The sequence below is a fragment of the Trachypithecus francoisi genome, unplaced genomic scaffold (assembly GCF_009764315.1).
Source record: "Trachypithecus francoisi isolate TF-2019V2 unplaced genomic scaffold, Tfra_2.0 Contig01440, whole genome shotgun sequence".
Lineage (NCBI taxonomy): Eukaryota > Metazoa > Chordata > Mammalia > Primates > Cercopithecidae > Trachypithecus > Trachypithecus francoisi.
In genome coordinates, this window is record NW_022681431.1 from 17,842,171 (window position 1) to 17,856,557 (window position 14,387).

The following is a 14,387-nucleotide window of genomic DNA, read 5'->3' on the forward strand; positions in this document are numbered from 1 at the left end:
AGACACATCAGCTGAGATTAGATTACAGAGGTGGTCGGGTTGACAGGGTAAAGTGTAAGCATGAGACCCGAGCTAGGACAAGCAGAACTTGCAGGTCTATTACAGATGTAGGGGAGAGAAGTGCCAGGGTGACTCTCGAGTGTCTGGCTTGAGCAACTGGGCAAATGGTGTGGATCAAAAAAGCAGCAGGTTGGAGGGAGGACGGGAGTGCTAATCGAAGTTCTGGAAGTTTTAGGTTCGATACGACTCTGAGTGGCGATGTCAATCAGTCAACTGAATATCAGGTGTGAAGATCGGCAGAGCGGGCAGAACCAGAGACATTCATTAGAGAGCAAGCAGGTAGAGGGCACTTAACCTATAGGAAGGATAGAGCGAGAAAAGGGCCAGGAAAAGTCCTAATGTGTAGAGAAAGGCAGAGGCTGAAAAGAAGCAACGGTGAGGTCAGAGGAATATCTTTAGGGTGTGATCACGCCTACGCAAGTGGGTAAAATGAGGGCATAATGACGCGCACTGGATTGCAATAAACAGCTTTTATTCTTTTATCAGAGATAGTATCTAGCTTTGTAGCCCAGGCTGCAGTGCAGTAGCATGCTCATAGCTCGCTGCAGCTTCATTGGGCTCAGGCGATCCTCTCGAGTAACTAGGGGTACAGGCGCAGGTCATTGTGACAGGCTTTTTCTTTTTTTTTTTTTTAGGAAGAGAGGGTCTCACTATGTTACCCAGGCTGGTCTCGCAGTCTCGCACTCCTGGCCTCGAGCGATCCTCCTGCCTCGGCCTTTCGGCCTCCCAAAGTGCTGGCCTGTGTCCAGCCAATGGCTGTTCCAAATTAGGGTCTACGGCCCCGCCCCGCGGCCACGCACAGTCCTGTGCACCCAGACTCGACGCTAACAACAGCCGCAAGCTTCCCTGGCCCCGCCCCGCAGGGTCCTCGCCCCACCCCGGCTCCACCCCTTTCCCAACCCTGCCAGGCGCTCCAATCGCATGTGGAATTATTGCTCTACCCAGGCGGTGGTGTCGATCTCCGCTCCAATTGGGGCCGTACCATGGCGGAGAAGACTCAAAAGAGGTGGGTCTGCTGCTTGAGAAGAGCCCTTTCTCAGCTTTGCGTAAGGGTGGAACCTGTTCCTGGTCGCCAATGGTGGCGACTCAGAGGGTGTCTCATCCTGGGCCTTCGGGCTGAAGGTACCTCAAGCCCAGACCTGGCGTCCACTGAGGGAGGGGGCTACGGAGTGGGGGCGGGGAGGGCTGAGAAGGGACGCGGAGTCGCCGCCTGGAAGGTTTTTGTTCCTGTCTGTCCTTCCCTCCTCGCAGGCGCCTGCGCAGAGGGGGTCTCCCGGCGGGGCTGCGAGGGGAGGGTGACGTCAGCTTTTTCCTGGGGCGCAGGGGGAGGCCGGCTCCCTTCTCCCGCATAATCGGCGGTGCTTGGGGCGGCTGTACCCCACGGCTTGGCGCTGGATTCTCTGCTGCATGTTGCGAGACCCCCACGCCAGTGCTGGCCGCACCCCAGGCCCTTCCTGTCTCTGGAGGGTGGGGTGTGTAAAGGGATTTATGGTCGCTGTCAGAAGGGGGGCCGCGCCTCGAACTGTGACACACACGCACGCACACACACACTATATATTAAGATGCAGGGAGTACATGCGCAGATTTGTTGCACAGATATATTGCGTAATGGTGAAGTTTGGGCTTCTGGTGTACTTATCACCCAAATAGTGAACGTTGTACCCGATGGGTAATTTTTCAGCACTCACACCCCTCCTACCCTCGCTGCTTTTAGAGTCCCCAGTGTCTGTTCAGTTTCCCTCTTTATGTTTCTGTGTACTCATTTTAGCTCCAACTTAAAAGTGAGAACATGTGCATTTGATTTTGTTTCTGAGTTATTTCATACGGTAATGGCCTCCAGTTCCATCCATGTTGTTGCAAAAGACATGATTCCTTTCTTTTTTATGGCTCTGTAGTATTTCATCGTATAGATACACATTTCCTTTATCCAGTCATCCGTTGATGAACACTTAGGTTGATTCCATACTTTGCTGTTGTGAGTAGTACAGTGATAATCAAAGGAGTTTAATTGTCTTTAGTACGATGGTTTTCTTTGAGTAGATATCTGGGTCGAATGGTAGTTCCATTTGGATTGGTAGTTCTGTATGAATTGCTGGGTCCAATGGTACTTCTGTCTTTAGTCCTTTGAGAAGTCACCATACTATTTTTTTTTTTTTTTGAGACGGAGTCTGGCTGTGTCGCCCAGGCTGGAGTGCAGTGGCGCGATCTCGGCTCACTGCAAGCTCCGCCTCTCGGGTTCATGCCATTCTCCCGCCTCAGCCTCCGAGTAGCTGGGACTACAGGCGCCCGCCACCACGCCCGGCTAATTTTTTGTATTTTTGGTAGAGACGGGGTTTCACCATGTTAGCCAAGATGGTCTCGATCTCCTGACCTCGTGATCCGCCCGTCTCGGCCTCCCAAAGTGCTGGGATTACAGGCTTGAGCCACCGTGCCCGTCCCATACTGTTTTCAATAGATGAACTAATTTACATTCTCACCAATAGTGTATAAGGTTAGAACTGTGACATTTTCTGCCAGGCGTGGAGTGGACAAGCTCCTTTGTAAACGTGTGAGGACGGCAATTTTGGCTTCTTCTCCGGTAGTCTTCATTGCTGGGGTCTGTTGGTGGCTGTTGGTGGCTGGGATGACACAAGTGCAAAAGTAAAGCCATTTTGAACAGCAGCAGTGTTGAGCTCCCTCTGCTGACTCTTTTTGAAAAAGAAAACTGACATTGTTTCTGGTGCCATAAATTAAAATTTAGATTTTTCTTCCATTTAAGCAGATACTCTATAATTTTTTTCGTAAGCTAAAGAGGAACAGATGTGTTATAAATATTATGTGCAGTAGATAGTAGCTTACAGTGAAGATGAAGGTATTGTTGACTTGTTACTTTAACAGATCTGAGGTTAAGTCTTGCCCTCCCATCTGCCGACTCACCTCTCTGCTCCCACCACTCCGAGATACAGAGGGGTCCTTGCAGAGATATTGGGACCACGTTTTAGTTGGCCTAGTTGTGAATTAATTCTTCCCTGCCCCACTGAGAAGTGTGCTGATTGTGATGCAAGCATTACCTGGGATCTCTCCCTTGGGCGTAAAACTGAAGGCAGGGGGCACTTGTGAGTCTCTCCTACTCTCAGTTGCCCAGGACAAGTTAAATGTTAGATAATGCTCTTTTCGTAATGAGAAGGAAGCTGAGGAAATGGAAAATTGCAATGAGAAATAAGGTCTAAAACAAGAGACATTTTATAGAGGCTAATTTATTTGACCGGGGCTTAATAAAACTGCATATTTTACCATAAAAACCCACTTTAAATGAAAAATATCAGAGAAATGACATTTACAGATGGTGATACATTCAAGGACAGTGTCATTCATTTATCATGGAAAAACATCTGGAGTGACAGGATGTTTCCAGAAAACTTTCAACTAGAAGAGAGATGACTGATTTCAGGACAGTGATGCCCCAGGAATGAACTCTGCTCCAAGAAATTTCTAGTCTCTGAATTTCAGTTTTTTCTGTAAATATGAGAGGGTTAGACCAGATGATTTTCTGCTTTTACTAAAAGTTTTCTTTCTTTTACTTTCTTCTAATTTCTTCTAATCTTACTAAAATCTTTCTTCTCCAATACAGTAGGGGGGCTACATATTTTCTGTTATTTCAGCAGATTGACTTTTTTTTTTTTTTTTTTGAGACAGTCGCTCAGGTTGGAGTGCAGTGAAAGCTTTGCACCATGCCTGGTTCCTTTTTTTTTTTTTTTTTTTTTTTGAGATGGAGTCTCACTCTGTTGCACAGGCTAGAGTGCAGTGACGCAGTCTCAGCTCACTGCAACCTTTGCCTCCCGGGTTCAAGCAATCATCCTGCCTCAGCCTCCTGAGTAGCTGGGACTACAGGTGCCCACCACCACACCTGGCCAATTTTTGTATTTTTAGTAGAGACGGGGTTTCACCATGTTGGCCAGGCTGGTCTCGAACTCCTGACCTCAAGGAATATGCCCACCTCGGCCTCCCAAAGTGCTGGATTACAGGCGTGAGCCACTGCACCTGGCCCAGATTGCCTCTTGACAGGCTGTATCACCCAGAAGGACCATTGGTACGATTTCATTGACTTATGCCTTGTAAAAAGGCAGAGCCTGACAAAATGATGGAAACAGCTGGAGCTGTGTCTATTCTCAAAACCATTTCTTGAAGATAGACTCAGGGATTAGTAGTGTTTTCTATTTGATACATTATTTTTCTCTTTACTTAGATCTTTAAAAATAACCTGCGGTGTGAAGGTTTGACCACCCTAAATTGTGAAAGAAAAATTTGTGTATGTCTTTTTTTTTTTTTAGTTCATCACACTAGTAGGGAAATTGGTACAATCTGAAAAATAGTTTTCATCTTACTTTGCCTGTATATTAGGGAATACTCTGGGGTAAGATTCTGGCATAGAAATGATGGAGAGACATGTTAATGAAAGAATCTTTACCCTTCTGACTCTCACAGCTATATTTTTAGAACTCTCTTGTGAGCTTCAAAATCTGTCTTTTCAATTACTTATTGGGCATATCTGGTGACCATTCCATAGATACCTCAGACTGAGTTAATCTAAAATTTAGCCAAATGTCTTTTTTCTCTGAAATCTGCCCCTCCTCCCATAGGCTATTCTCAGATAGTGCCATTAGTTTTCCAGATCAGAAACCTAGAGGCTTTGACTTTGCTCCTTGGCTCCTGACTTTTGGTTAGTTTTCTTTTTCTTTTCTTTTTTCTTTTTTTCTTTCTTTCTTTCTTTCTTTTTTTTTTTTATTTGAGACAGGGTTTCACTCCATCACCCAGGCTGGAGTACAGTGGTGCGATCTCGGCTCACTGCAACCTCTACCTCCTGGGCTCAAGCAGTCCTCCCGCCTCAGCCCCCCAAGTAGCTGGGAGTACAGGTGTAAGCCACCATACCCAGCTAAGTTTTGTATTTTTTGTAGAGATTGGGTTTTACCATGTGACCCAGGCTGGTTTGGGTTGTTTTTCTGGCATAAATGAAGCTGAGTCAGAGCGAGTCAGAGCAGCTGATTTTGAGCCCTGGAATTTCAGTTTCCCTCTCCATCAGAAATCATCACTTCCCAGGAAGGGGACAGGATGGCACCAGTTTTCTTATTTCACTCCATGCCCCTCACCCCCATCCTTCTGTAGTTGATATAGTTTGGCTGTGTCACCACCCAAATCTCATTTTGAATTGTAGTTCCCATAATTCCCACATGTTGTGGGAGGGACCAGGTGGCGATAATTGAATCATGGGGGCCGTTTCCCCCATCCTGTTCTCATGATAGTGAGTGAGTTCTCACAAGATCTAATGGTTTTATAAGGGACTTCTTTCTTCACTGGGCACTCATTCTCCTCCCTGCCACCATGTGAAGAAGGACATGTTTGCTTCCCCTTTTGCCATGGTTGTAAGTTTCCTGAGGCCTCCCCAGCCATGCTGAACTGTGAGTCAATTAAACCTCTTTCCTTTATAAATTACCCAGTCTCAGATACATCTTTATTAACAGTGTGAGAACAGACTAATACACTAGTCAAACTTATTTCCCCTCCACAGAGAAGAAAGCAAATATAGTTTGCTCTTTATATCCGTGGGTTCCACATCCATGGATTCAACCAACCTCAGATCAAAAATAGGAAAAAAAAATTGTGTCTGTAAACAATACAGTATAACTATTTTCATAGCATTTTCATTATATTAGGTATTATAAATTATCTAGAAATGACAAAGTATGAGAGGATGTGTATAGGCTTTATGCAAATATTGCAGCATTTTATATCAGAGACTTGAACATCTGAGGATTGGTCTGGGAACCAATCTCCCAGATACTGGATACTGAGGGATGTGACTATACACACCTTATGGTCCTTGGGGCCTGTAACAAGGAATGGAAAGTACCTACCTTCAACGTTGCCTAGAAACCAGATTTTTGTTAAATGTGTTTGTTGCCAAGTCTTGTTTCTATTTCCTAGACATACCTGCAGCTTCTCCTATGTGCTACCAGTGCATTTGATATGGTTTGGCCCTGTGTCTCCACTCAAATCTCATCTTGAATTATAATGCCCACCTGTTGAGGAAGGGACGCGTAATCCAAGTGATTGGATTATGGGAGTGGTTTCCCCCATGCTGTTCTCATGATAGTGAGTGAATTCTCACAAGACCTGATGATTTTATAAATGGTAGTTTTCCCTGCGCTCTCACTGTCTCTCTGTCCTGCTGCCTTGTGAAGAAGGTGCCTGCTTCCCCTTTACCTTCCGCCATGATTGTAAGTTTCCTGAGGCCTCCCCAGTCATGTGGAACTGTGAGTCAATTAAACCTCTTTCCTTTATAAATTACCCAGTCTCAGGGAAGTTCTGTATAGCAGTGTGAAAACGGACTAATACAGCATTTCAGGCCTGCATTATCTCTGTAGGATTAGACCAGCTGCCTCCCTGACCCCCACCACTGCCAAGTACTTCTTCATACAAGTGTCAATTATCTGCATACCATTTTGTGACATTGTTGGCTTGGGAATGGGAATCCTTCAGTGACTTCTTGCCTACAGTTGCAAATTCAAATCCCTTGTCATGGTGTACAAGCTTGTTCATGGGCTGGTCCTGCTTTTCCTCTCAGCCTTACCTGCTCCCTTTCTCTTCATGACTTTGGTGCTTCTACTCATTCAGTGATGTCCAACCTGGGAGGGGGAAGAGGTTTTTACTTTGTTACTTACTAGTCTCTGCTTACATGTATGCATATGGTATTTCAACATAGATAGAACAGGTAAAATAGTGTTTTAATATTTTTACATAAGTGTTCTTGCACAAACATTTACACTTTTCTTTTCTTTTTTTAGATGGAGTCTTGCTCTGTCGCCCAGGCTGAAGTGCAGTGGCGCTACCTCGGCTCACTGCAAGCTCCGCCTCCCGGGGTCATGCCATTCTCCTGCCTTAGCCTCCCCAGTAGCTGGGACTCTAGGCGCCCACTACCATGCCCGGCTAATTTTTGTATTTTTAATAGAGACGGAGTTTCGCCATGTTGGCCAGGTTGGTTGGTCTCAAACTCCTGACCTCAGGTGATCCACCCACCTTGACCTCCCAAAGTCCTGGAATTACAGGTATGAGCCACCATGCCCAGCCCAAAGTGGAACAATTGGAAATCAAAATTTTGAAAAATCCAAACAAAATTACAAAGACAAAATATCTAAAATGTTAGTGTTATTTCATAGTAGCTGAGAGCAGATTTAACACCATGAATGTCATTGCCATTTAGAAAAATTCTTTTCTTGCCGGGCACGGTGGCTCACGCCTGTAATCCCAGCACTTTGGGAGGCCAAGGTGGGCGGATCACAAGGTCAGGAGATCTAGACCATCCTGGCTAACACAGTGAAACCCTATCTCTACTAAAAATACAAAAAAATTAGCCGGGCGTAGCGGCGGACACCTGTAGTCCCAGCTACTCGGGAGGCTGAGGCAGGAGAATGGCGTGAACCCGGGAGGTGGAGCTTGCAGCGAGCCAAGATCGCGCCACTGCACTCCAGCCTGGGGGCAGAGCGAGACTCCGTCTCAAAAAAAAAAAAAAGAAAGAAAAATTCTTTTCTTAATGAAAAGAAGTTTCCTAATAACCATCACTGTAATGGGGAAGTCATTTGATGCACTTCCTCATGTCAACTCATGGTTCAGCTAGGGTCGGTGTTTACATACAGCTTTGTCAAACGAAAGATAACAGCAGAATAGAAAAAAGCATCAATAAGTTATATGGAAATTATTAGTCTTTTGAACAATTTGTACTACAATTTATATTACTTTGTGAAAAGTTTCTCGTGTGTGTGTGTGTGTGTATATATATATGAGAGTAAATAGAAATATTTGTAAATTTTAAATTTCTAAGTTAGTATTACTTTGCTGGTTGTTAAATAGTTTAAATGTATATTTTTTCACCCTGCCTTTACAAAAATAATGGCATATTACATACTGTCCATTTTCTCACTTCACTTTTTTTACTTTTAACAATATAGCTTGGAGATCATTCCATTTTTTTTTTTTTTTTTTTTTTTTAAGAGATGAGGTCTCACTATGTTGCCCAGACTGGTCTTGAATTCCTGGGTTTAAGCAATTCCCCTTCCTGGCCTCCCAGAGTGCTGGGATTACAGGTGTAAGCCACTGTGCACAGCCATTCCAAAATCTTAACAAGGGATTATTCATTCTTTTTCATGACCATGTAATAGTCCATAGTATACCATATTTTATTAACTAGTCTTCCACTGATGAATATCTAGGTCGTTTTCAGCTGTTTGCTGTTTAGAAACATGCTGGTATTAAAAGAAAAGGTTCAAAACTCTTCTCAAGCATTTTAATACTATAGCACATGTGATTTGGGATGATGGACAATATACCAATTAAAAAATTTATAATCTATTAAAACCTTACCCTCTTACCATTGACTTTCCATTTTTCCATCTTTTTTTTTTTTTTTCCTGAGATGGAGTTTCACTCTTATTGCCCATGCTTGAGTGCAATGGCACAATCTCGGCTCACTGCAACCTCCGCCTCCCAAGTTCAAGCGATTCTCCTGTCTCAGCCTCCCGAGTAGCCGGGATTACAGGTGCCCACCACCACACCCAGCTAATTTTGTATTTTTAGTAGAGATGGGGTTTCTCCGTGTTGGTAAGGCTGGTGTCGAATTCCCGACCTCAGGTGATCCGCCCACCTCAGCCTCCCAAAGTGCTGGGATTACAGGTGTGAGCCACTGCACCTGGTCTTTTTTTCCATCATTTTTTAAACCTTGTTTTCATTACAGTGTCAGGGTAGCTTCTCCAACAGTATTTTTAATCTTACCCCTGGTAAATGTTACCTTTTTCTTGCTACAGTGTGAAGATTGCTCCTGGAGCAGTGGTATGTGTAGAAAGTGAAATCAGAGGAGATGTAACTATCGGTAAGAAAATAGTTTACTTACTGTTTTTCAAGAATTAATGTGATTTAATCTATTTTAGTGCTTTACAATTAGATACTGTCTTCCATGTTTATTTCACGGATGTCCTAGTTTTGTTGACAAAATAATGCATTTTCTCCTATGTGTTTAAAATTTCTGAAGGAATACAGTGTGATGGAGGCTGTGTTTAAACTCCTATCTGAAATACTAATGAGGCTGTATAACAAAGTCATTCGTGTATTTGAGAGAGATCTGTTGTGTACCTGCAGTGTGCCAGGCACTGTGCTACGGTGCTGCCTTTGTGGGGCTTCGTGGAGAGCGTGGGCCATGGAGTCAACGGACCTGGGCTGCTTTGCTCCTTTTTCCTTTCTTGCTGGGTTACTTTGGACATATTACTTAACCTCTCTAACCTTGATTTTTTTTTTCCCATCTACATAATTGTGTATACCAGGATCAAGTTTGGCTGCATGTAGGGGTGGCTTACACCTGCAGAGGTTTATTCTCTCATATAAAAAGTTTTGAGGTAAGTAATGCAGGGCTGATCAGTTGATTGTCCAGCATGGACCTCCTGTCCTGTAGGCCAGGAAGTGATGGCTAGAGCACCAACTGTCATCTTGGATGAGAAAGGGGAGGCATGGAAGCAAAAGGGCATGTGTCCCAGCTGTGAGTCAGCTCCCTTTAAATAGCCTTCCTGAAAGTTCCACACGATCCTCCCCTGCAGCTTGATGTGTCCATGAGATTGTCTTAGCCATGAGACACATCAAGCTGCAGGGGAGTTTGGGAGATGTAGTCTTAGCTGGTTGCATTGCAGCTGCTAATGAGATTAGGGTTCTATTACAAGGAAAAAGAGGAGAAGAGATATTGGATGGCAATGAGCAATTTTCATAACATGCAAAATAGTAGTGTCTACCTCTTAGGTTTCTTGAAAGAGAACATGAAAATTGTGAGTAGTGAGCTGTCAATAACCGTTTGCTGTTAACGTGGTCAGATCTTCTCAGTGTAGCCTTTCCAGAGCTCAAGTCCAACATTTTACTTACATGAACTTGACTAAGTTCCTCAGACATTTTACTCTGTTCTTTTACCTGGGGTTTTCCTGGATATGGTGCCCTTGCAGTTTTATTAGTGTGAGCTCATTCTTACCAACAGCCGCATGTCACCTGTATGCTACCAGACTAAAGTGTTCAGTGACCTATTACACTTTCAGAGAGGAAATACACTTTATTTCCTTAAATGAACAGTTTCTTTAATAGAAAAAAAACCCTGTAATGTCATATTTTTTCCCCAAAAATATCCAAGCCTCCAAACAATTTAGGCATCTTGTCTTATAAAACCAGTGGAGATTGTGCCAGTATTAGGGAACATTGTTAAGAATTTGCCAGGTTGGTTGATTTAATTATTTTAAATTGAGATACTTTAAAAATGTAGAAGATGGCCCTGTTTCTTTTCATTGCTGTGTTAACTCTTTGTCTTCTGTATTATCTAAACCACTTGCAAAGTGTTTATGAAGGAAAATGAGGAGGGGCATGTTTTTTAATTTTTTACAATCTACTGCAGACTGGGACCACATATTTACCAAAATGCTCCTCTGTGTTCTTTTTACTCATCATTTTACTGCATTATAATTGTGGCTATCATCATGATATTCTAGGAATAATACCTTATAGTAGTTTACAACGCATTCTTCAGTTAGAAGGAAAGTAAGACTGAAGTAATTATGTAGATTTTCCCTGGCATTTCTACTTCTTCCCCATTTTACATTTTGTCTTTTTTTTTAAAAAAATCCCCCAATGTTACAACAACTCCGTTTTTTGTTGTTGTTGTTGTTGTTATTTTGTTACAGGGTCTCGCTATTTTGCCAGGCTGGTCTTAAACTCGTGGGCTCAAGCGATCCTCCTGCCTCAGCTTCCCAAAGTGTTGGGATTACAGGTGTGAGCCACCACACCTGGCCCCACAACAACCCCATTTAAAATAACTATATAATGTCTACTATAAGATAGATATGTAGATAGCATATGTAGATAGTATAGCTACATCTGCAGGCATAAATATACACAGACATTACGTGGGTGGGGGATATGTATTTCAGATTTGAAATAACATCTTTTACGGAAGATTTTCTGGGCTGTAAAGGCATTATCTGTGCAAGGAAGGTAGCTGCCAGTGATTGGTGGACCACTGCCTAGGACTGAGTTTTAGGGGTATCAGGGATCAGTATTCACTTTCCTGCTTCTCCCTCTGGTTTTCACTACGTTGTGCTCCTCCCCCTTTATGCCTCTTATGTTCCTACTTTCCCTACATGTTGAAATTATTTAAGAAAGCAGAGGCCAGAAAGAGTTCAAGACCAGTGTGGAAAATATAGTGGGATGAGAGAGAGAGATAGAGAAGGGAAGGAAAGGAAGGAAGGAAGAGAGAAAGAAAGAGGAAAGGGAGGGAGGGAGGAAAGGAAGGGAGAGAGAGAGAGGAAGAGAGAGAGAGAAAGAAAATAAAGAAGGAAGGAAAGAAAGAAAAGGAAAGGAAGAGAAAGAGAGGAAGGAAGGAGAAAAAAGAAAAATTAGCAGAAGGAAGGGAGGGAGGAAGGGAGGAAGGAAGGGAAAAATTAGCCGCATGTGGTGGCGCATGCCTGTAGTCCCAGCTACTTGGGAGGGCTCAGTGAGCTGTAATTGCACCACTGCACTCCAGCCTGGATGACAGTATGAGACCGTGTCTCCAAAAATATATATATATATTACATAAGGAGGTACATTGTTTAAAGCTATTTTCCATCTAGTTTGTTAGTTAGTTAGTTAGTTTGTTTAGAACCAAGGTCTTGTTCTGTTGCCCAGGCTGGAGTGCAGTGGTGTGGTCATGGCTCACTGCAGTGTCAAACCTCCTCACTCAAGTGATCCTCCCACCTCAGCCTCCAAAGTAGCCAGGTCTACAGCGATGCACCACCACACCTGGCTAATGTTTGTATTTTTGTCCAGGCTGGTCTCAAACTCCTGGCCTCAGCTGATCCTCCTGCCTTGGCCTACCAAAGTTCTGGGATTACAGGTGTAAGTCATCGCTCTTGGCCCTTCAACTAGTTTTTGACCACTAGCTGGTGGTGCACAATTCTGATAGTTAAAATGACATTTTAACACAGACTTTCTTTCTTTCTTTTTCTTTTTTGAGACAGAGTCTGTCTCACTCTGTTGCCCAGGCTGGAGTGCAGTGGCGTGATCTCGGCTCACTGCAACCTTCACCTTCTGGGTTCAAGCGATTCTCGTGTCTCAGCCTCCCAGGTAGCCAGAATTACAGGCATGTGCCACCACACTTGGCTAATTTTTTTTTGTATTTTTAGTAGAGACAGGGTTTCACCATGTTGGTCAGGCTGACTTCAAACTCCTAACCTCAAATGATCTGCCCTTTTCGGCCTCCAAAGTTAACACAGATTTTCAGTGATGGATTATAACATAAGAAGTGGTAATACATTTTTAAGGAAAGAAATATCTAGCGATTTAAAGTTTATCACAGCAGATGGCCTCCAAGTGAATACTTGTTAAATTTACTTTGACCAGTGTTTCTTTTTTTTTTTTTTTTTTTTTTTTTTTTTTTTTTTGAGACGGAGTCTCGCTCTTCCACCCAGGCTGGAGTGCAGTGGCCGGATCTCAGCTCACTGCAAGCTCCGCCTCCCGGGTTCACGCCATTCTCCTGCCTCAGCCTCCCGAGTAGCTGGGACTACAGGCGCCCGCCTCGTCGCCCGCTAGTTTTTTGTATTTTTAGTAGAGACAGGGTTTCACCGTATTAGCCAGGATGGTCTCGATCTCCTGACCTTGTGATCCGCCATCTCGGCCTCCCAAAGTGCTGGGATTACAGGCTTGAGCCACCGCGCCCGGCGACCCAGTGTTTCAAAACAAGAAAATTTTTGCTCAAATACTGAAGAGAAAAAAACTCAATTTTAAAAGTTAAGGAAAATTTGAGGAAAAATGAAGGTTCAGAAGAGTGTTACAGTTACTGATGGTTCTGTCTTCTACAATTCTTGTCTCATTTTTGTTATATATGTTTCTTATCTTCAACTGTATAATACGGGAATTTTCCAGAATTGGTATTTAGATAATCATTTTTGTCATTGTTGTATTTGGTATAAAATGTCTCAAGTCTTTTGGCTTCTATTAACTCATTTTTCTGATGTAATGCATCAGATTAAAAAGCTCCTGGGAGATATAATTATAAAAGCAAAGAGTGGAGATAAGTCATCTGATTACAACTCTCACCACCCTGCTTTATTTTTCATCTTAGGGCTTTTATTGTTGCTTTTGCTTAGTTTATCTGAGTTAAGTAGCAATAAACTATAGTTTAATTCATAGTTTTTTTTTTCAGGATGTTTTGTGTAATTTTCCATCCTCTAGTCATGTATACTTTTACAAATTATTCCATTCTGAAATATTTTAGGAAGGAAGTAATGTTTTCCTTTGCTGTGTTTCAGGCTAATGGAACTTTAAACTCAATCTGTTTTCCTAGAAAAGCAGGTATTTGTTTTTTCAGAGAAACTAGCTGGATGCTTGGAAGTAGGGTCCTTACCCAGAAACCCTATAACTTGAAACTCTGCTGGAGCCTGACCCCCTTATTCAAGGCTGTTCAGAGACAAAGCCTGGGAAAAGTAACAGCCCACTTGTGAATTATAATTTGGGTAAATAAGGTTTCATAGCATCAAGCCTATTTTTAGTTAGTCTGCCTTAATTCGTGGGCCATGAATTATTTCCCGTAAATCTTTGAGAGCTGAAAACCTTTCCGAAAGGTACCTTGAAGCACAGTCCCATGGTCCATTACAGGGCAAGAGGCTGGGACAGGACTTAGTCAGGACATCAGTATGTGAAGGCAGAATTCTTCACAGTGGAAATGTTTTGTGCTGGAAGCACTTTGTCCCACTTATTTAGTCTCTCTAGGAGAGTTTTAATACAGACCAAAAGCCTCCCTTTCATTGCAGCAGTCTTTTTCAGTAAGGCAGAACAGTGGCTTTGACTTGAGAAATTATCACCTATAAAGCACTCTTACAGGTACTTCAGCTTACAGTTCAAGAAAATTTAGTTGTCACAAAAACAGAGCTTAAGGCCTTTTGAATTATTTATTGACAAATGGAAATGTATACAAAAATTGCTTTCTGTGGCAAAGATAGACAGGAAAAGTGTCCTTTACCAGGGAAATGGAAATTGGATGCAAGGAATATCTTTCTGGCTATGTGGCACCAAGCCCAGCCAACCCATTTAGAAAAATAATTCATCAGCCAGTAAGGCAGTTCCAACTCTAGACACATTTATCCAAACAAGGAGATAAGCCAAATAGGGCTTCAGCACATTTGGTAAGAAAATACACAAACTACCCTGCCAGAAGGAGCGCCAGGGTTCACAGCAAGCTTTCAAACAGTGTTTTCCATGGTGACAGGGTTTTATTTTTAAAGCACTTTAACCTCAAG

General features: G+C 43.1%; 1 protein-coding gene across 2 annotated transcripts in view; it reads left to right on the forward strand.

Annotated features, from left to right (window-relative positions):
• The first annotated feature begins 679 nt into the window (after window positions 1-679).
• Window positions 680-14,387, forward strand: part of DCTN6 (dynactin subunit 6) — a 30,274-nt gene continuing 16,566 nt past the window's right edge. Inside the window, exons 1-2 of one of the 2 annotated variants that reach the window (XM_033229984.1) lie at window positions 680-1,066; window positions 8,895-8,959. In XM_033229984.1, coding sequence (XP_033085875.1) covers window positions 1,044-1,066; window positions 8,895-8,959 — 88 coding nt within the window. In that variant the 5' untranslated portion in view covers window positions 680-1,043. The remainder of the gene's footprint in view (window positions 1,067-8,894; window positions 8,960-14,387) is intronic. The other variant, XM_033229993.1, reaches the window with a different exon arrangement.